At 42.0% G+C, this 20,975-nt stretch overlaps 1 protein-coding gene and 1 long non-coding RNA gene across 4 annotated transcripts in view; one reads left to right on the top strand and one right to left on the bottom strand.

Moving 5' to 3' along the window:
• Positions 1 to 4,228, top strand: part of LOC127582690 (uncharacterized) — a 68,663-nt gene extending 64,435 nt beyond the window's left edge. Inside the window, exon 6 of one of the 2 annotated variants that reach the window (XR_007958154.1) lies at positions 3,146 to 4,228. This is a non-coding gene — a long non-coding RNA (uncharacterized LOC127582690). Of the gene's footprint in view, positions 1 to 1,256; positions 2,183 to 3,145 lie in introns of those variants that run through there. The other variant, XR_007958153.1, reaches the window with a different exon arrangement.
• Positions 1 to 20,975, bottom strand: part of si:zfos-943e10.1 (GRAM domain-containing protein 2B) — a 72,773-nt gene that overhangs the window by 34,789 nt on the left and 17,009 nt on the right. The window contains exon 1 of one of the 2 annotated variants that reach the window (XM_052038247.1): positions 19,129 to 19,269. The exons of the other annotated variant lie outside the window; for it this stretch is intronic. Coding sequence (XP_051894207.1) covers positions 19,129 to 19,139 — 11 coding nt within the window. The 5' untranslated portion in view covers positions 19,140 to 19,269. Of the gene's footprint in view, positions 1 to 19,128; positions 19,270 to 20,975 lie in introns of those variants that run through there. 2 annotated transcript variants of the gene reach the window in all.

Raw genomic sequence — 20,975 nt, 5'->3', positions numbered from 1 at the left:
GATTCAGCAGCTTTAGTCGCTGCATGCTTCACAAGGCCAGAATGTACTTGAACTGCAGACAGACAGTAAAGCTAGCAATCTGAGGGTAGAGAGTTTGTTTCCATAGTGTCTGTCATGACCACAGGACATCCCGAAGACACAATGCAGGCATGCGAGCACACACTCAAATCACAAAACCTTTGTCCCTGAAGATTGTAGACACTGGTTCAATTAATGCAGTATTACAGCGCCAGTGACCTGGGTTCAATTCCTGCCACTGTCTGTAAGGAGTTTGTATGTTCTCCCCATGTCTGTGTGAGTTTCCTCCGGGTGCTCCAGTTTCCTCTCACATTCCAAAGACATATGGGTTAGGAAGTTGTGGGCATGCTATGTTGGCACCAGAAGTGTGGCGACACTTGCAGGCTGCCCCCAGAACACTCAACGCAAAAGATGCATTTCACTAATAAAGATATCTCAAAATGCAAGATATTCAATAGATCGTTGCAAGTAAAAGAGCATCAAAATCAGGTAAAGATGGGTGAATTTATTGAGTTGAGATTCAAGTTGGCCAGAACTTTAGTCCTTCAACTTGCATCATTATTCAATAAAGAGCATTCTGAAATGAAAACAGAAAATGCTGGAAACACTCAGGTCAGGCAGAATCTGGAAAGAGAAACACTTAACATTTCAGGTCTGGGATCCTACTGGGTTTAAGTTTATTTGGGGCAATTTCTGTTTTTACTTCATCAGTCTGTTTAGTTCTTCAAGCTTTCCATAGTTCCTGCTTGACCTGCTGGGTGTTTCCAGCATTTCTGTTTTTAATTTAAAAGTCCCAGCAGTTCTTATTTTACTTTGACTAGAGTCTCGATGATCAGGTAAACTGCTTCTGCAGTTAACCCTGGTGACAGACATATTAGCTGGGGAACACAGAATGTGTTGTCATTTTTTCCAGTGATCATTTGCAGAAATCCAGAGAGCAGACAGGGCCTCTGCTTCTTGATTGAAAGTTAGCAGTACTGACTGTATATCTGTCTCCCAATATTATAAATGAACTGTGATCTCAATTACACATTCAGCTGCAAAATGGAAAAATAGCCAAGGGTTGAAGCAAATTTGACGCAACGTAGATTTAAACAAGGTGCATAGATTTAGTTAAGATCCTAACAGTGAAGATATAATGGTGGCTTTTCCATTAATGGTGTAACATGGGCCTGGTTTCTGTGTAGGATGAAGCAGCAGGACCATCTAATGCATTAACTGTTTTTCTTTCTCCACAGATGCTGCCTGATCTGCTGAAAATTTTAGATTTCCAATATCCTCAGCATTTTACTTTTGGAGATGCTTTAATGGTTTGAACAGGGTTGCAGGGTAGGACAATGTTACATGGATGAAGCAGAAGAAATAGAAAAAAAAAGTTTTTAAACAAAAAAAACTAAACATTTATAAAGCTTTAAGCTGTGATTAGCAGGAATACATGCGAGAAAGACTCAATTAATTACCCTCTGGAATAACGGAAGTTGAACAGATGAGGGTTTCAGTTCAGTTGGACTGACGTGGAGTTGGAAATGAAAATGGGCAACCTTCAGGAATGGGACGGTGGTATCAAATACAATCTCTACATTGAAGATACAGAAGAATACAAACCTAATGCAGGAATGTGGGATTACAGGCCATTCCCAGAAAAATGAGTTCTATTTTTACAGATGTTCATAAGTCGATTTGGTCCATTAGTCAGAAAATACACAAAATAAAACACTCGAAATGGTAACTATACTGCCACAGAATTGTAATGAATGGCATCAAAAGCACATAATGCTGATGAGAATAATTACTAAAAATGGAGAGAGAGGTTCTGCCATTCGTAGGAACAAACCTATCTACGTACATCAGACTTTTGAAATGAACAATATTATGGGAGCTCGTTTGTATGTAGGCATGCCCATTATAGAACATGGAACAGTACAGCACAGAACAGGCCCATTGGCCCACAATGTCGTGCCGACATAGCTATTCCCTCCTACCTACAGAATGCCCATGTCCCTCCATTTTCCTCTCATTCATGTGCCCATCTGAGCCCCCTCTTAAAAGCCCCCAATGATTAGTCTGGCGTTCCTAACCCAGGGACAACCTGTAGTGTAGATGGGCAAAAGTATCAGCATGGTGGGCCGAAGGGCCTGTTTGTGTTGTAGGACTATTAGTGGATTTAAAGCTTGGTTCAGGGTTTGATGAAATAATGCACAAACCAGGACGAGGAATTGAATCTGGGCTGAAAAGACAAAATGTGTTCCAGAATAGAATAGGAATATTCAGATAGAAAGTAAGAGGAAAATACAAGGAACATTTTCCAACTGAGTAGAAGAGTTCCACAGTGATTACATGAAAGTTTGCTAACAGAAACTAATTCCTTTACAAAAGAGCTAATTAGAAAAAAAAGAGCCAACAGCAAAAGCTGCAAAATATAAATACCAAAAATCCCTCAAAAATCAGCAAGAGATGATTCAGAAAGGAACTAATGACTTCAAGGGGACCAGCCAAATTAAAAGTAGAGAATTAATAAGTCAAGATGCTTAACTCCCATTAGTTGTAAAGTTCATACCAGACAGGCCTTGAACACTCCCTTCAGATGGAACCTAACATGGTTTCTCTCCCTACCAGTTCTGATGAAGGGTCTTTGACTCGAAATGTTAACATTTTTTCTCCCTCCACAGATGCTGCCTGACCAGCATTTCGTGTTTCACTTCTCCATTTCAAATTTCCAGCAAGTGTAATTTTTTTTGATTTTCCAACTACAAATACCATCGAGACCACTTGAAGCCCCAAATTTCATTGTGTCCTGGGTCATAATGTTGAATAAATCCCACAGTCTAAGCAGGCAAGCAAGGAAAGAATTTGGAATAAGTGAAAGAACTTGCCCCACCTACTCTTGTGGATTTGGGATGAGCACATGATGAAACAAATAAGAAATGAGCAGACATTGCATGCTTACACATAAATAGCACCAGTGTTGCAACAGGCCTGGCACAGGAGATTTAAAATACAAAAAGGGTAAGTTTCTCCAAAGAGAGTGACCAAATGCTTCAAATTCCATTCATCCACACCCACTATTTGAAATCTTTTCCTGTCCTGGTCTTTGAAATTAAATGGAGCATAACTTTTGTTCCCTTAGGCACAAACAACAAAAGTGCAAGCAGCAATCCAGCACCATGTCTCCACCATGCAGCCAATGGATCTACAAATTCCCAGAGGAAAAGAAAGGGCTTATTTGTTTGAATTCCCTCCAACAGGCAAGAGCAACTCATTTCCACGAAAAAACACTTATGGCTCATTTTTCCCCTCGAGTTTTGCTGGTAAGCACACAGAGAAAGCAGGCCTTAAAATTTTGCGCCCATTCCCTTTTTATTTTTGTGACATCAGGCACTAGATGGAGATAGTCTTACTGTTTTCATTTCGAGAATAGCCCAAAGACTTAAAAATCAGTCACCGTTATAGGAACCCCTCTGCCTCAATTTCAGAGGACAGAGTGAAGAACTAGGCCACAGAAACAGCACCACACACAAATTTAGGCCCAGATTGCCAAGAAATATAATCAAGACCAAAGACTACTTTCATTTAAGAAACACAGACTCATCATAAAATTTGGTGGGATTGAAATTCTGGAATAAAATGCAAAGGGAGCTTGATTATCCAAACCTCTTGTCCTTAAGGTTCAGACTAAATGTCTAACCCAATAATAAAAAAAATGTTTTTGTTTGAAAGATTAGGAAGCTGAGGGATTTGGGGAACTGGCACAGACAAGGAGAGGAGGCCAGCATAGATCAGCCATAAATGGTGGGGCAGGCTTGAGGGGCCAGGTGACCTACACCTGCTCCTACTCCTACCTTCTTGTGTACATGTACTGAGTAATGGTGTTGCAATCATGCTGCAGTCATGCCTCAGATTTCCACTCATTGTCTGGGCTCATGCCTAAAGACACTCCTTCCACAAAGGCAACTTATGGCTACGGAAATATCCCAAACAAGAACCTCTGCCAAAAGGAAACAGACTTGAACCAGACGTCATCCAAGGAGATGGTATAAAAAGTTTATTCCATGCTGATTGCAGATTACAGAAGTTATATTTCATAACTCAGTGTCTACTAGATGTGACTCAAGGAGTGGCAATCCTTCATTTTTATTTATTTGAATTGAAACCCACTCATTTCCATCATTCCATGTGGAAAATATTTTCAGATGAGTTTTGCAATATTTAATTGTTTGAACAAATATATTTCCTCAAGAAAAGCTCCTGAATTTATTAAACAAATAGGTTACATGATGATTGACACCGCAATTATTTGGGCTCATGGACAGCACGTCATACCAACAACAATTGAATCAATGAAAGAAAAATGCCAAGCAAAATTTGCAATTGGCAGTATCACCAGAATCAAATTTACCAGAGTTTCAAAAAAAAAAAGATCTTTATTAGTCACATGTACATCAAAATACACAGTGAAATGCATTTTTTGCGTAGTGTTCTGGGGGCAGCCCGCAAGTGTCGCCACATTTCCGACGCCAACATAGCATGCCTATGTCCATATCTCCATATGGACAGCGGCGTTTAACATTATGGTTCACTTGCGAGGATCTTTATGATAATGGATACTATGGACTGGTTATTTGACAGAAATATTTCGCACAAGTTACAGAAGCAACAGATCCAGCACTCAGTATCCAGGTGGAAACAATGCAAGAAGGGCATCCTTGACACGTCCCCTCGTTGTCCTGGGAACTGAGCATCCAGGTCCTGTGTAAGGTTGTTTGCAACTAAAGATCAAGGAGTTTTTCCTTAAAAAAAACCAAAGGGTGTAATTTTATTCTTTCTAATTGGGGGAGGGGGGGGGGGGGAAAGAGCAGAAAGAGGGGCAGGAGGGGAATGTTTGGATAGCGAGTGTTCAGTGGGGGGGGGGGGGGAGGAGGGAGGGAGGGAGGGAGGAAGGGCCAGAGGATTTAGGTGTTGGGGATCTGCAGTCTGGTCTTGCATTAGGAAGACCAGGTCATCGCAGAAAGTTCCCATTGAAGATTGCCCCCAGAACAACATGGTCCACATTTCCTCAGGATTGCTGTAAAAAGGAGGGCCACGTGAGGAATGAAATCCCCATCTCCAGCCCTGTCTCCTTGATCTGACCAAAGTGACTCACTCCCTGAAGCACTTGGGGCAAAACAACCTGGGTACTCAGACATCATCATGTCTAACTCCCAATTGAAATTTTTAAAAAATACAATTAACCATACTTAAGGTCCAGCAACTGCTATAACAAGATACGAAATTGCCTCTTTGGGTCATTAGTACAGGCCTTTGAATTACTAGCACAACAGGAAAATTCTGGAAGGCAGGTGTGTTCTTAATGATTTGCACTTAAAGCATAACCCTTGGTTTGATCACAGAAATGCCTCAGTGAGCTGCATAGTTTAAAAGGCACTCAAATATTAAATACCATTTTCAGTTTCATTTCCAAAAGTGAGGATTAGGAAATTCATACCCTGTCATGAACACATACCTTCATCCTATTTGAATGCAACTTGTTAATTAACTATAAAGAACCAATTGCTCTGATCAGTTAACCGTGAAGCTAAGTTTATTCCAGTTATTATTGGGATAGTTTATCTTCCGTGCAATGTGATGCACTGGGAATCTAGTTAAACTGACTGAGCATTAAGTGATGCAACCTTTCCCATTGCAGGAGCCATATCAAGTTTGTTTCACAAAAGTGACAAATTGCTCAAGACTTAAGAAATACATGATGAAATGCAATAGTCTATTATTATATTTCACAAGCCTGATTACTATTAGTGTGATAAATTTGTTTCCCAACCACATGATTCTGTAATTGAGTTCCATACTTCACTGAAATACACAGCCATAATTAAATTGTTTTCATTTTACTGTAAACACAAGTGATAAAATGGAAGGGAGAGCACAGTATAACCATACCATGGGTAGAAATTGGCACATTTGTCTACCATCTGTATACACCCTGAGACACAGTTCTTCTGAACCAGGTATCGGGTGTAGATTTCACAGGCAGCCAATACATTGCCTTTAATATCACACTTCATTGACCTGTATGATCGGTTTGTAAGACAAACTTTTCACTGTACCTCGGTACAAGTGACAATAATAAACCAATACCCAAGATGAGAATACAGCTGTACATTTCCAAATTACCTTGCTGGCTTAGAAATCAGGAAAGAAGTGAAATGTTATCTTGCCAATTCATATGATGATTGAACTCTGCATCAAGTTGCTCCCAATGCATTCCACCACCACCACCCCCCCCATGTGACCACAGGTTAACTCTCCACCACTCCTCTCCCATTGTTTGGGAAGAAAAGTGTATCCGCAGTGTACCCCTTGCCTCTCCTGCTGCTAAGGTAGTCAAAGCTGAAGATATTTTATAACTCTTCCAGTATTGTCCAAAAGGTAGTTTCCTACAGGATACAACTAAAGGCGAGTATCCTCGTGTATTATTGACAGTACTGTCAATGCATACACTTTCTTCATATCTAATCAAAACCCTTCCACTATAAACATCCCTTTGAATGTGGCCTAATATCAAAATCTTTAAAGATGATATTCAATAAGAGATGTAGTCACTCTTTAGCTGATTAAAAGGAAGCTAGAAAATAATAACACTGAAGAATGGACTAAAAGTTGATAGATCAACGCTATGAGAGGCAAAATTTTAAAAAAACACAAAAATATCGGGATTCTGTGGAAGAGGCAAAGATTTATAGAATATTAAGGGGGGTGCACAGGTCAATTGGTAAAGTGTAGAGCAATTCTAGTTTTTAAAAAAAAAATCATAAGATGTAGAAAATACAAACTGGTAATGATGAGCTAAACTGCTAAGCTTGAGGAATTGTGATTGGGATAAACAGGAAGGCTTTAAAGACAATAGAGATTCATTATGTTGCTAACAAATATGAAACAAGATTGTCTAAAAGTATTTTAAACTTGCTTCATAAGAATAACCAAGTGATGAGATTGAAGTGTTTAATGTTATGAAAGTATTAGACAGGACTGATGGAAGTTTATTCAAGATCAGTCAAGTTCAAGAGTTCGAGATTAAATACAGTCAGAGTTATACAGCACAGAAACAGGCCCTTCTGCCCAAATCATCCATACCAACCAAGTTACCTACCTGAGCTAGTCCCATTTGCCTGTGTTTGGCCCATATCGCTCTAAACTTTTCCCATCCATGTACCTGTCCAAATGCAGGGACTTAGAATGTGGGAGGAAACCAGAGCACCAAGAAACCCACGTGGTCACAGGGAGAACATGCAAGTTCCACAGAGACAGCACCCGAGGTCAGGTTCCAGAGCTGTGAGCCAGCGGCTCTACCACTCTTGCATTTAGACAAATGCATGAGATTTATAGAAGCAGAGAAGTTTACATACATCTAGGCTCTAATACTATAAATATTAAAAAAATCACTCCCAATGTCAGCAATTAAAGCAGAAACATTCAAAATCTGATTGGATGGATGGGTTAAAGAGAAAGGAATGGTGGGGTAACTAGTCATAGACGACAGAAACCATCGTGAACTGATAGTGCTAAATGTTTCTATACTAACATATCTATGTACTTAAAGGTTGTTTCAGTAATCCTGTTTTGTATTAGGCTGGCAAAATCCATTTAATAGAAATTCTTTCTCATTACCACTCACTTCTAGCCTACAAGCTCAAGTTTCTCTAATCCAGAAACCACCGACCACATCTGGAATTCACAAATTACTATTCTGATTGACAATTATGAATTCAATCTTGCAGTCTGAACATTCATTTCCAAAGATATGCACAGAGCCAGGAGATGTGACACCCAAATATTTAAAAAGGCTGCAGGACATGTTAAGATAGTTGTTTTTTTTAAAAAAAATTACATTAATATAGAAGGAGTACAAAAACAAGGAAGTTACGCTAAACATAAAGAAACAATTGTAGTCTTTGCTAATGATGCTTTCCTCAGTTTGGGGTGCTGCATTTAAAAGAAAGGAGGATATAAAGAAGATTTACTACAATTGAGGAGCTTTTGGTTGCAAGAGACTGAAGCAGCTCCAAATGCTTTGCTTTGAGCTGCAAAGGTTAAAATAGAAGTTTGCTAGGGTTGTTTGACATCATGAATAGTTTCCTGTGGCAGCAGGGTCAGTCATCAGAGGCCATAAGGCATTTGATAACATTGCCTACAATAGCAAAGATATTGGGATCTGAAATGCCCTGAAAGTGTGGTGCAAGCTGGTTGAACAATAACACTCAGAAGAGAACTGGAGAACTACTTGGAGAGCAAGAGACTCATTGATGTTCCTATCCAAGTTCTAATAAAGGCACAATAGGTAAAATGCCCTCCTTCCATGCTTTGTTATACTAGGAGTTTGTGAAATTTAAGCAGTCATGAATTACCGGTTTAAAATAAATGGTTAGATTTAAATGTTTGTTGATCATTGAGAGCTTTGCGTACTTGGCACTTGGATGGCACCTTATGCTTGTCAGGCAAATACACATGTAAATGGTACATTTTGTCACACTGTTAGTGCATGCAAGGCAATTTCAACCAGAATCAATGCACCTAATGATGATCTTCAGAGGCCATACTTGTAATATTAACTAATTACAAGTTCTAATTTCAATTAGACAGCACTGCCCACTCAAAAGGAACTGTATCTAACAATAGTGTTCATAGGAATTTTAAATATCAGGTTACTGTAAATACACTGCACAACAGGATTAATGATAAATTGTGGACTGTCAACACAAAGCAGTTAGTACCAGATCAAAACTTGCACACTTGATGATTGTTACAGATAAAAGGAGAAAATGCCTTTTCACCCAAACAAAAATCAGGTTGAACAACATTCAAGTGGTGCAAAATACCAAAGATGCTCACTTATACCACAGATGCCCAACCCTGATAAAATATGCAGAGTTGTCATCATTTCATAAATTAAGTCTACTTGGATGCTCTAAATTAATGAGCAAGATTACAAATACAATTTAATGTTAAATGAACAAGTTTAGCTCCTATTTATTTTGTACAAGGTAAGAGTGGATGGATGGTTAAGCTGCAGTTTGCTTCAGGTGGGAGAGTAATCGAAGACAGGGGCCTTCCTTCATTGTGTCATGTGACTGAAGATTAAGATTTTGGAGGCTGACCTTTCAAAAGAAAAACTTTAAATGGAGACCAGGTCAAATTAATCCTCAAGAACATCAGCTAATCCCAACAAGTTGTTTAAAACAGCAGACAACTGCAACGCTGACTAGGATGTCCTCAGTCAAGAAGCAAACCATCTTTATTAAACAAAATGAATTCTCCACAAGGATAAAATAACCCTGCTTGTACATCACACCAGCAACCAGATGTGGTTCAATCTGCTTCTTCCTTCGGAGGAGGACTCGGGCTTCGGTTCGGAGGACTTCAGAGCAGCTAAGTGTTTTCTCTGTTTATCACTTTTATTAGGGTTTTTAGTGTAAGGGTTAGATTTTTATAAGTTTTTTCTAAGTAGTCGAGTGGGGGCTGGACTGCGCAGGCGCAGCACGGGCAGCTTAAAAAGCAAACAGCCTATAGAGCGGGCAGCGTCGGAGCGGGCAGTGGAGTGAGTGGCAGCAAAGTGTTCTGGGCTTTGGCTCAAGGGGCTTTGGCGTGAAGGGGCAAGGAGGGCAAGTAGCTGGTAAGTAGGTAAAGGCAAGGTTTACCTGTTGTTCGTTATAGATTTGTAGGTGGGACTAACTAGGGAAAAAAGAAAGGTAGTCAGATGGAGGGCATGGTGGTGTGCTGCAGCTGTTTGATGTGGGAACTCGTGGACCTTGCTGCGGTCCAAGATGGCCACATCTGCAGTAAGTGCTTGAGGCTGGACGAACTTCGGCTCAGAGTTGATGAGCTGGAGTCGCAGCTACAAACACTGCGCAGCATAAGGGAGGGAGAGAGTTATGTAGACACGGTCCATCAGGTGACAGTCACCCCCCTTAGAGCAGGTACATCTGAGGTTCAGGAGGCAGATAGAATGGTGACTGTCAGGGGAGGGAAGAGGAAGAAGTCGTCAGTCAGGCAGACAGAGCAGGGAACCCCAGAGGCTGTTCCCCTCAGTAACAAGTTTTCTGCCTTGGAAGCTGTTGAGGGGGATGACCTGCAGGGGCCTAGCTGCAGTTACCAGGTCGCTGGAACTGGGACTGGTACTGCTGCTCAGAAGGGAAGGGTGGGAAAGAGACATGCGGTAGTGATAGGGGACTCGATAGTCAGGGAAACAGATAGGAGGTTCTGTGGCAGTGAGCATGAATCCTAGATGGTATGTTGCCTCCCAGGTGCCAGGGTCCGGGATGTCACTGATCGGGTCCACAGGATTCTTGAGCAGGAGGGAGAGCAGGCAGAAGTGGTGGTCCATGTTGGCACCAACGACATAGGTAGGAAGGGGGATGAGGTCCTGAAGAGTGAGTTCAGGGAGCTAGGCAGAAAATTGAGGAACAGGACCTCAAGGGTAGCAATCTCGGGATTGCTGCCAGTGCCACGCGATAGTGAAGGCAGGAATAGGAGGAGGTGGCAGATAAATGCATGGCTGAGAAACTGGTGCAGGAGGGAGGGTTTTAGATTTCTGGATCATTGGGATCTCTTCTCAGGAAGGTGGGACCTGTACAGAGAGGACAGGTTACACCCGAACCAGAAAGGGGCCAATATCCTTGCGGCGAGATTTGCTAGGGTGGTTCGGGAGGGTTTAAACTAGTTTGAGCGGGGGAAGGGAACCAGAGGAGTAGGTCAGAGGAAGAAGGGGATGGGGAAAAGTTAGATCAAACAGGTAGAGAGGCTTTGGGGAAGGAGAAGCAGAATACAGGCTATAAAAGTAGTAAGGTAGATGGACTGAAGTGGGTTTACTTAAATGCAAGAAGCATCAGGAATAAGGGGGATGAACTGAGGGCTTGGATAAGTATGGGAGACTATGATATCGTGGCTATTACTGAGACGTGGCTGACATCAGGAGAGGAGTGGATATTGAATATTCCTGGTTTTCGGTGTTTTAAGAGGGATAGGGAGGGGGGGGGAAGAAGAGGAGGAGGGGTGGCGATACTGGTCAGGGACACTGTTACGGCTGTGGAAAAGATGGATGTTGTAGAAGGATCATCTCTAGAGTCCATATGGGTGGAAATAAGGAACAAGAAAGGAGCAGTTACTCTACTAGGAGTATTCTATAGGCCCCCCGGTAGCAGTAGAGATATAGAGGAGCAGATTGGCAGGCAGTGTTTGGAGAGAAGCAAAAATAACAGGGTTGTTATAATGGGAGACTTCAACTTCCCAAATATAGACTGGAACCTGCTTAGTGCCAAAGGTTTAGATGGGACGGAATTTGTTAAATGTGTCCAGGAGGGATTCCTGATGCAGCATGTGGACAGGCCAACTAGAGGGAATGCCACGCTAGATCTAGTTTTAGGAAATGAACCGGGACAGGTGAAGGATCTATTGGTGGGTGAGCATTTGGGGGACAGTGACCATTGCTCCATAACCTTTAAAATTGTCATGGACAGGGACAGGTGCAGAGAGGACAAGAAGATATTTAATTGGGGAAGGGCGAACTATGAGGCTATAAGGAGAGAACTTGGGAGTGTAAATTGGGATGTCCTTTTTGAAGGAAAATGTACCATGGAGATGTGGTCGATGTTCAGGGATGTTATGCAGGATGTTAGGGATAAATATGTCCCAGTGAGGCAGAGAAGGAATGGCAGGGTGAAGGAACCGTGGGTGACAAGAGAGGTGGAACGACTTGTTAGGGAGAAGAAGGTAGCATACGTGAGGTATAAGCAGCAAGGTTCAGACAGGGCTCGTGAGGAATATAGGGTAGCGAGGAAGGAACTTAAGAAGGGGCTGAAGAGAGCTAGAGGGGGACATGAAAAGGCTTTGGCTAGTAGGGTTAAGGAAAATCCCAAGGCCTTTTTCAAGTACGTGAAGGGTAGGAGGATGGCTAGGGTAAAGGTAGGTCAGATTAAGGACAAAGGTGAGAGAATTTGCCTGGAGGCGGCGGAAGTGGGAGAAGTTCTCAATGAATACTTCTCTTCGGTATTCACCAGGGAGGGGGGTCTTGATGACGTGGAAGGGAGTGCTGGTAGGGGTAATGTTCTCGAGGTTGTAGATATCAAGAGAGGATGTGTTGAAGTTGTTAAATAATATTAAGACAGATAAATCTCCGGGGCCTGACGGGATTTTCCCCAGGCTGCTTCGAGAGGCTACGGAGGAGATTGTTGAACCGCTGGTAAGGATCTTTGAGTCCTTGTTGTCCACGGGGATGGTGCCAGAGGATTGGAGGGTTGGAGGGTTGCGAATGTTGTCCCCTTGTTCAAAAAAGGTAATAGGGATAGGCCAGGGAATTATAGACCGGTGAGTCTCACGTCTGTGGTGGGTAAGCTGTTAGAAAGGATTCTAAGGGATAGGATTTATGAACACCTTGAGAATCATGGACTGATTAGGGACAGCCAGCATGGCTTTGTGAAGGGAAGATCTTGCCTCACAAGCCTGATAGAGTTCTTTGAGGAGGTGACCAGGAAGATTGATGAGGGCAGTGCGGTGGATGTGGTTTACATGGATTTTAGTAAGGCATTTGATAAGGTTCCTCATGGTAGGCTTCTTCAGAAGGTCAGAGGCCAAGGGATCCAAGGAAGCTTGGCTGTGTGGATTAGGAATTGGCTTGCATGTAGAAAGCAGAGGGTTGTGGTGGAAGGAGTGCCCTCAGATTGGAAGGCAGTGACTAGTGGTGTCCCACAGGGATCAGTTCTGGGACCTCTACTTTTTGTGATATTTATAGATGACTTAGATGAGGGGGTGGAGGGCTGGGTTAGTAAGTTTGCGGACGACACTAAGATAGGCGGTGTTGTGGATAGTGTGGAGGGCTGTCGGAGCTTACAGAGGGATATTGATAGGATGCAGAGCTGGGCTGACAAGAGGCAGATAGAGTTCAATCTGGAGAAGTGTGAGGTGGTACACTTTGGAAGGACAAACTCCAGGGCAGAGTACTGGGTAAATGGCAAGGTACTTGGCAGTGTGGAGGAGCAGAGGGATCTGGGGGTTCATATTCACAGTTCATTGAAAGTTGCCTCACAGGTGGAAAGAGCAGTTAAGAAGGCCAATGGGATGTTGGCTTTCATAAGTCGCGGGATTGAGTTTAAGAGCCGCAAGGTGATGATGCAGCTTTACAAAACTCTAGTTAGGCCACACTTAGAGTACTGTGTTCAGTTCTGGTCACCTCATTATAGGAAGGATGTGGAGGCGTTGGAGAGGGTACAGAGGAGATTTACCAGGATGCTGCCTGGATTAGAAAATATGGAATATGAGGAGAGGCTTAAGGTGCTAGGGCTTTATTCACTGGAAAGGAGGAGGATGGGAGGAGACATGATAGAGGTATATAAAATATTGAGAGGAATAGATAGAGTAGACAGTCAGCGCCTCCCTCCCAGGGCACCAATGCTCAAGACGAGAGGGCATGGCTTTAAGGTTATGGGTGGGAGGTTCAGGGGAGATGTCAGGGGGAGGTTTTTCACCCAGAGAGTGGTTGGTGCATGGAATGCACTGCCTGGGATGGTGGTGGAGGCAGATACATTGGACAGGTTCAAGAGCTTGTTGGATAGGCATATGGAGGAGTGTGGGATGGGGGGATATGCGGGAGGAAGGGGTTAGGTAGTGTGAGGGTGGTTTGATGGACGGCACAACATGGTGGGCCGAAGGGCCTGTTTTGTGCTGTATGGTTCTATGGTTCCTTCAAGAGACTTGAATCATTCATAAAGAAAACTACCAAACAATGGGTATATAGGGACAAATTCTGTTGCCTGTGAAATAGTGAAGATAAGAGTGTATTCTGCAAAGCGCAGAGACAGTTAAGGACATGTTAAAGGGTGCGGTGCATCAGTGGAGATCAGTCAGAAATTTGTCAACCAATGGCACCATTAATAGGGCAGGCACGGTAGTGTAGTGGTTAGCGTAACGCTATTACAGCGCCAGCGACACCGGGTTCAACTCCAGCCGCTGTCTGTAAGGAGTTTGTACATTCTCCCTGTGTCTGCGTGGGTTTCCTCCGGGTGCTCTGGTTTCCTCCCACATTCCAAAAAGACACAAGGGTTAGGAAATTGTGGGCATGCTATGTTGGTGACACTTGCGCGCTGCTCCAGAACACTCTCCATAAAAAGATACATTTCACTGCCTGTTTCGACGTACATGTGACTAATAAAGGCATCTTATGAGAGAAATGGTCTTCATTTTGTATTCACAAAAGCTATACTCACAATCACGTGCTTTTATGCACCTTCACTGCATGAAATAAACCAGCTTATCAACTAATTTAGGAATTATAAAAAGGCGACACGAGAGGCAAGTTTTTGGGAATGGGTTACCAGGGGTAGTAGTGGAAGCAGGCAGTTTGGTGGAGTTTAAGAGGCTTTTAGATAGACACGTGAATATGAAGGGAATGGAGGGATGTGGATGATACACAGGAGGAGGACATTTAGTATAAACTGGCATCAAGATCAGCACAACATTGTGGGCCGAATGGCCTGTCCAGTGCTGTACTATCCTATGTTCGAAATGAATACGTCCTGCCTATACATTTCTCGCTGTTCCATTATGAATGATTGCCAAAATATGGTGATCGATCCGATGTCAATCGATCAGATCAAATTAAATCCACAGATGAGACTGAGCAAGTGTGTGAAAGACAAATATTCAGTTCAGGTCAAAAAAGAATGCACGAGTCATACCATAAACCACATAGATGAAAATAATTACAAAAATGCTTGATTACTGATATTAAACCTGAGAAATTTTCCACAACAAACTCAAAAATTTGTTAATAACATGTCAGTGTTAACTTGGGCAAAAAGTTAAATACATGAATCACAAGTGGAGTTATATTTGAGGGACCAAATCAACCAACCATTCCTCTTATACCAAACAATATAAATAGTATATTTGAAAATAGACAATTAAAGTTGGTTCAAAATTATGAAGTGTACAGGATGCAACAACGATCAAATGACAAGGGCACTGGTAACGAGTGCATCAGGAAGTTTGCTGATAAAATAAATGTGAACTTTGATCCAGTCAGCTTCAAGACTTGCAAGCATCTAATTTTAAAGCAATGACTTACTGAACTGTAAATAACTTGGAACATAGGGCAAATGTGGGACAAATTCCAAAACAACACCACAGTTGAAGATGAACCAGATATTGTAGATTCAAAACTGGAGAATTGGCAGAGATAACGCAATCAAAGGCAATGAATAATCAAAGTTGTGTCGTATTTCACTTTCCTTAGTAGAACAGCATCCAAATTACCTGCATTAATTACATGCAAATGTAAACATATTTGACAAGAAGTGTATTATATATAGTATTGAAGCTCTGGGGGTGCAGGTGTTGGGAAGAGGGGGTGTTTGAAGAATGTGTTTAGGATTCTAAAGATCACATGTGTCTGGTCAAATTGCCTCACTCACTAGTTCATTAGCTTACTACAGTGTCAATGGTCACTTGCAGATGGAGATTCAAAGAGTTGCTGATCCTCAGTTTTAAAATGCTTATAATAATAGACAAGATCTATCTCCATGTGTTATTTGTGGTGATAATATAATCAAGGACAGAAATGCCACACTTGAGGACATAAGATTAAATGACCCAGTGGAGAAGGATAGCTTCATCTTTGGGTATTGTCTCCTTTGATATGTGAGCTTGGCTGCATTCTCCGCTGGTTCGGGGCACAGTGAAGATATCACGGCATTACTCTTAGATTAGAATTGAAACCCACATCCCTTTTTCAACCAACATCACCAAAAACACTTGATTTTTATTCATCTTGATGCAAGTGCTGCAACACAGCCCCAGCAACGCAGGTTCAGTTCTTTCCTCCAGTGCTGTGTGGGGTTTGTGCATTCTCTCAGATGCTCCAGCTTCCCCCCACATCCCAAAAATGTGCTGGTAGATTAATTGGCTACCAGTGTAAATCCTGACATCTGAAGGCACTTGGGAGTCCTCAAACTCTAAACCTACCGTCCATCCCTCGTCACAATTCATTGCCAGGCTGAGCTCACATACGGGCACATAATCCCCCTTTGCCCAGTGTACCAACCCTGATTAGCTCAGGCCTACACACAACAGCTATCCTAATCCCTTAAACCCAGCCATGGGGCCAAATCCCAGGAAGCATACATCTGCAATGCCCAGTTAAGCAATTATACCCAATGCCCTTGGGCATCAGGCAAGTACTGAACAGTTGTGAGCAACCCAATACAACATCCTTTGGGTACATTAGAATTTAAAGATCACCATCTTCCTTATTCAAACCCATTCATAATCTTTAAGATATATCAAATCAATCTCCTTTTTTCTAGATTAAGAATCCCAGCCCATTTAACCTTCCCCACTTCACAGTTCCCATATCAGTCCAGAAATGTTTTTAAAAACCTTTTATAATGCTGTATGGCGGCATAGTGGTTTAAGTTACCGGAATAGCAACCAAGACACAGTTTCAAATCTCACCATGGTAATAAAGTAAATCTGAAGTTTCCAAAAAAAAAAGCAGGTCACTGTAACTATCAAAGTGCTGGCAATTTAATGGTTACTGTGACTAGCTTTGTAAAGAATGCCATTTGCTTCACTAATGCTTCTCAGGGAAGGAAATATACCAGAACAGGTACTTGATGCCAGATCTACCCACTAGATTGTCCTTGAACTTGGGTGTTAAGAGTCTAGAACTGCCAGTGATGTCCACATTCTGTGATTGAGTAAATAGAACGCAGCAACCAAAATGATCACAAGGTGTTCCAAGTGTACCAGTCAAGACTATTACATGCCAGATTTTGACAGGCATGAAAATGTAGACCTTTTGTATACATATTAACACCCACTGTTCTTTCTGGAGTGTTGTGGTTTGTGATGCATAGAAGCTTTAAAATATTATTTTACACTTTGGGAGATCGAATTTGAAGGTAGAATACAAGGTTAATGGCAGGACTCTTAACAGTGTGGAGAAACAGAGGGATCTTGGGGTCCACATCCATAGATCCCGCAAGGTTGCCACACAGGTCGATAGGGTTGTTAAGAAGGTGTGTTGGCCTTCATTAGTCGGGGTATTGAGTTCAAGAGCCGCCAGGTAATGTTGCAGCTCTATAGAACTCTGGTCTGACCACACTTGGAGTATTGTGTTCGGTTCTGGTCACCTCATTAGAGGAAGGATGTGGAAGCTTTAGAGAGGGTGCAGAGGAGATTTACCAGGATGTTGCCTGGATTGGAGAGCATGTCTTATGAGGATAGGTTGAGCGAACTCGGGCTTTTCTCTTTGGAGAGAAGGAGGATGAGAGGTGACTTGATAGAGGTGTACAAGATAAGAGACATAGATCAAGTGGACAGTCAGAGACTTCACCTCAACCCCCCCCCCCAGTGAAAATGGCTAAGACAAGGGGGCACAATTTTAGGGTGATTGGAGGAAGGTATAAGGGGGATGTCAGGGGTAAGTTTTTTTAAAAAAAAAGAGTGGTGGGTCCGTGGAACGCACTGCCGGCAGAGGTGGTGGGGGCAGATACATTAGGGACATTTAAGAGACTCTTAGATAGGCACATGAATGATAGAGAAATGGAGGGCTATGTTGGAGAGAAGGGTTAGATAGATCTTAGAGCAGGGTAAAATGTCGGCACAAAATTGTGGGCCAAAGGGCCTGTACTGTGCTGTAGTGTTCTGTGTTCATTATATTTTATAGGGTATAGTTCCCCATGAAAATTGATTTAAGTTGACAATATTGTGTTTACTCCACACCAAAGGTTTGAACAAATAAATACAGTCGACATGAAGGACCAAGGGAGATAGATGTATATACAAACAGATTTTAAAAAACAAGACCATTTCAGCCCTGTGACTCTGTTCCTCCGTTCAGATGAATCACAGCTGATTTAAACCTTAAATTTTATATCCCACCTTGGGATTCCGTAATCCTTAATACTCCTAACAGTAACAAAACAAACAAAGTCACCAACTCATTTGACATTTTCAATAGACCAAATTTTGTTTTCGGGAAAATTATTTAATGATGTTCAAAATATTTTCTAATATCACCCTCAAATGTTCCAGCTATAATTTGTTCTAAACTCCCCCAGAGGAAAGAGTTTCCACCCATCAATCCCATAAAGTCCTTTAGCCATCATCATAGATAGCTCAATAGTGTTATTCCTTAATCTTATACAACCCAAGGAAGACAAACCCAGCCTATTACACACCCCAAGCTTTGTTTTAAAAATGAACATTCTCCAGGTTTGCTTTCCTGCATAAACAGGTTGATCGGATTTTAGAGTCAAACAGTGCAGGAACAGGCTCTTCGGCCCAACTCTCCCATGCCGACCAAAGTACTTCCTGAGCTAGTCCCATATTATTCTAAACCTTTCCTATCCATGAACCCTTTTAGACATGGTAATTGTATCCACCTCTACCACTTCCCCTGGCAGTAGGTTCCATGTACACAGCACGCTGTGAGAAAATCTTGGCCCTCAGGTCCCCTTAATCTTTCCCCTCTCACCTCAAACCCATGCCTTCTAGTTTTAGACTCCCCTACCTTGGGAAAAGGAGTGTGACCATTGACCTTATCTATACCCCTCATGATTTTATAAACCTCTACAAGGTCACCACTCAGCCTCCTTTACTCCAGGGAAAAACAGTCCCGGCCTACCCAGTATCTCCTCGTAAGTCAAGCCCCCCCAGTCCAAACAACATCCTTATGAATCTTTTCTGCACCCACTCTAGTTTAATCACGTCCTTCCTATAATACAGCGATCAGAACTACACACAGTATTCCAGGTGCTGTCTCACCAACATCCTATGCCCCAACTCACGTACACGTTGCCCCATCCATTGAAGGCAAGCACACCTCCTTCACCACTGTTTCCCTGTGTCACCACTTTCAAGGAACTGCAGACCCCTAGGTCCCCCCGTTCTATGACGCTCCCCAGGACCATGTCATTTACTGCACAAGTCCTGCCCTTGTTTAACTTTTGGTCTAACTTCTGCTTCTAATTGTTGTTCTAAAGTAATCTTAGGCAAAAGTTGTGTTGTTGCTTTAAGACTAACCCCCTCCAACTTGTATAGACAAGTCTTACAAACTAATCTTACCTTTTTGCCATATATTCTTCTCCAACAGCAGGAAACAAGATCCCTTGAGATTTGTTTAGTGGTATTCAGTACACCAGATTGGCACTGATGTGTTTGGGAAGCAGAGAACAGTTCAACTGCTATCAAATTATACAGTAACTCAAAAGTCACACCAGCAGTTTACCTTATCTCAGTGACTGAAAGCACAATCCAATGATCGGCAAAAAAACAGAATCAGCCAATAGACTTACTCCAAGGTCAAATCGGCTGATAGACTTACTCCAAGGCCAAATACGCAAGAATCATTAAAAATCACATATCTCATAACTCCATTGCCACCACTAGATTTTTTCTGTAGTACGTCACAAGAAGTTTACCACCTTCTTTATCAATAGAAATTAAAACCTAACAAATCAGACATCAGAATCCTAAAAAAGAGCATGGAGATAAAGTACACAAAAAGGTTTTTTTTTCATTTGAACATGCAGCTAACACAACATTAGGCATGGAAACTAAAAGTACACTAAATATCATACTTAAAGTTTTAAATATGCTTTATCATCTTCAATGTTTAACAAGCCAACTGCTGATACCAAATTAGAGTTGCAATTGTGAAATAACACGTGGCAGTACAAATGAATTCTGTGCTGCAGTATAGTGATAAGCATGTGATATTTTAGACTTTATACTTCCAAATGGTCATAATAAAAGTTGTTAAAATGATGCAAGTTTTTCATGTCACCCTTGGGCAGGACAAACAAACAGCCCATCATTTCTATTCTGGGCACAACACATTGACGCAATCACAAAGAAGGCATGCCAGCAGCTCTACTTTGTTAGGAGTTTGAGGGGATTTGGTACGTCACCAAAGACTCTTGCAGATTTCTACAGATGTACGATGGAGAGCATTCTGACTGGTTGCATCATAGCCTGGCATGGAGGCTCCAAATGCACAGGATCTGGACTCAGCCAGCTCCATCATGGGCACAACCCTCCCCACCATCAAGGACATCTTCAAGGAGCGGTGCCTCAAGAAGGCAGCATCCATCATTAAGTACCCTCACCATCCAGGACATGCCCTCTTCTAGTTACTACCATCGGGGGAGGAGGTACAGGAGCCTGAAGACCCACACTCAATGCTTCAGGAACAGCTTCTTCCCCTCTGCCATCAGATTTCTGAAGGATCTACGAACACAACCTTGTTATTCCTTTTATGTTTGCACTATTTAGTTTTGTAGTTTACAGTGATTTTATTGCTGCTGCAAAACAACAACTTTCACATCATACAAGTCAGTGATAATAAATCCCATTCTGATACGACGTGGGGGAGACATTGACAGAATTACCTGAAGCACAGAATTCCCAACTCATTCATCTTAAACTTAAGGAAATTAACAGATGTTAGAAAAATATTGCCTCTCAAAATTTTAGTGTTTGGCATTGAGCTTATAAATCTGCAGCAGAAGTCTAAGTAAACAAGCCACATTGTTGGAAGGAAAAAATGACTTCAGTAATCCTTCAACTCACAGCTGATACTTATTGCTGACCCACTGGGAACAAATTAACTCCCCTTATCTAATCTGAGCTAGATATAATTCTTGTCCCACACCAACATACACGTCCCATCTGAAGTGGCTCACAAAAAAACACTGGGTTGCATCAAACGACTACAAAGTATCTTCAGTATACAAGGAAACACTGCACAACCACCTTTTCTGCAAACAAGCAACAAATGCCAAGGATGCCCATATCCCATGACTTAAAAAGGGAGGAATCATGTTTACTGAAAGCTGATCCGGCAATTATCAGTTATAAATATTCCTCAATCCAATAAAAAAAAACAAAAGATTGAAAACAGTGAATGTTTT

This window comes from Pristis pectinata, chromosome 24, assembly GCF_009764475.1.
Source record: "Pristis pectinata isolate sPriPec2 chromosome 24, sPriPec2.1.pri, whole genome shotgun sequence".
Taxonomy (NCBI): Eukaryota; Metazoa; Chordata; class Chondrichthyes; order Rhinopristiformes; family Pristidae; genus Pristis; species Pristis pectinata.
The sequence above is the reverse complement of the archived record's forward strand: the minus strand, read 5'-3'. Positions and strand labels throughout refer to the sequence as shown.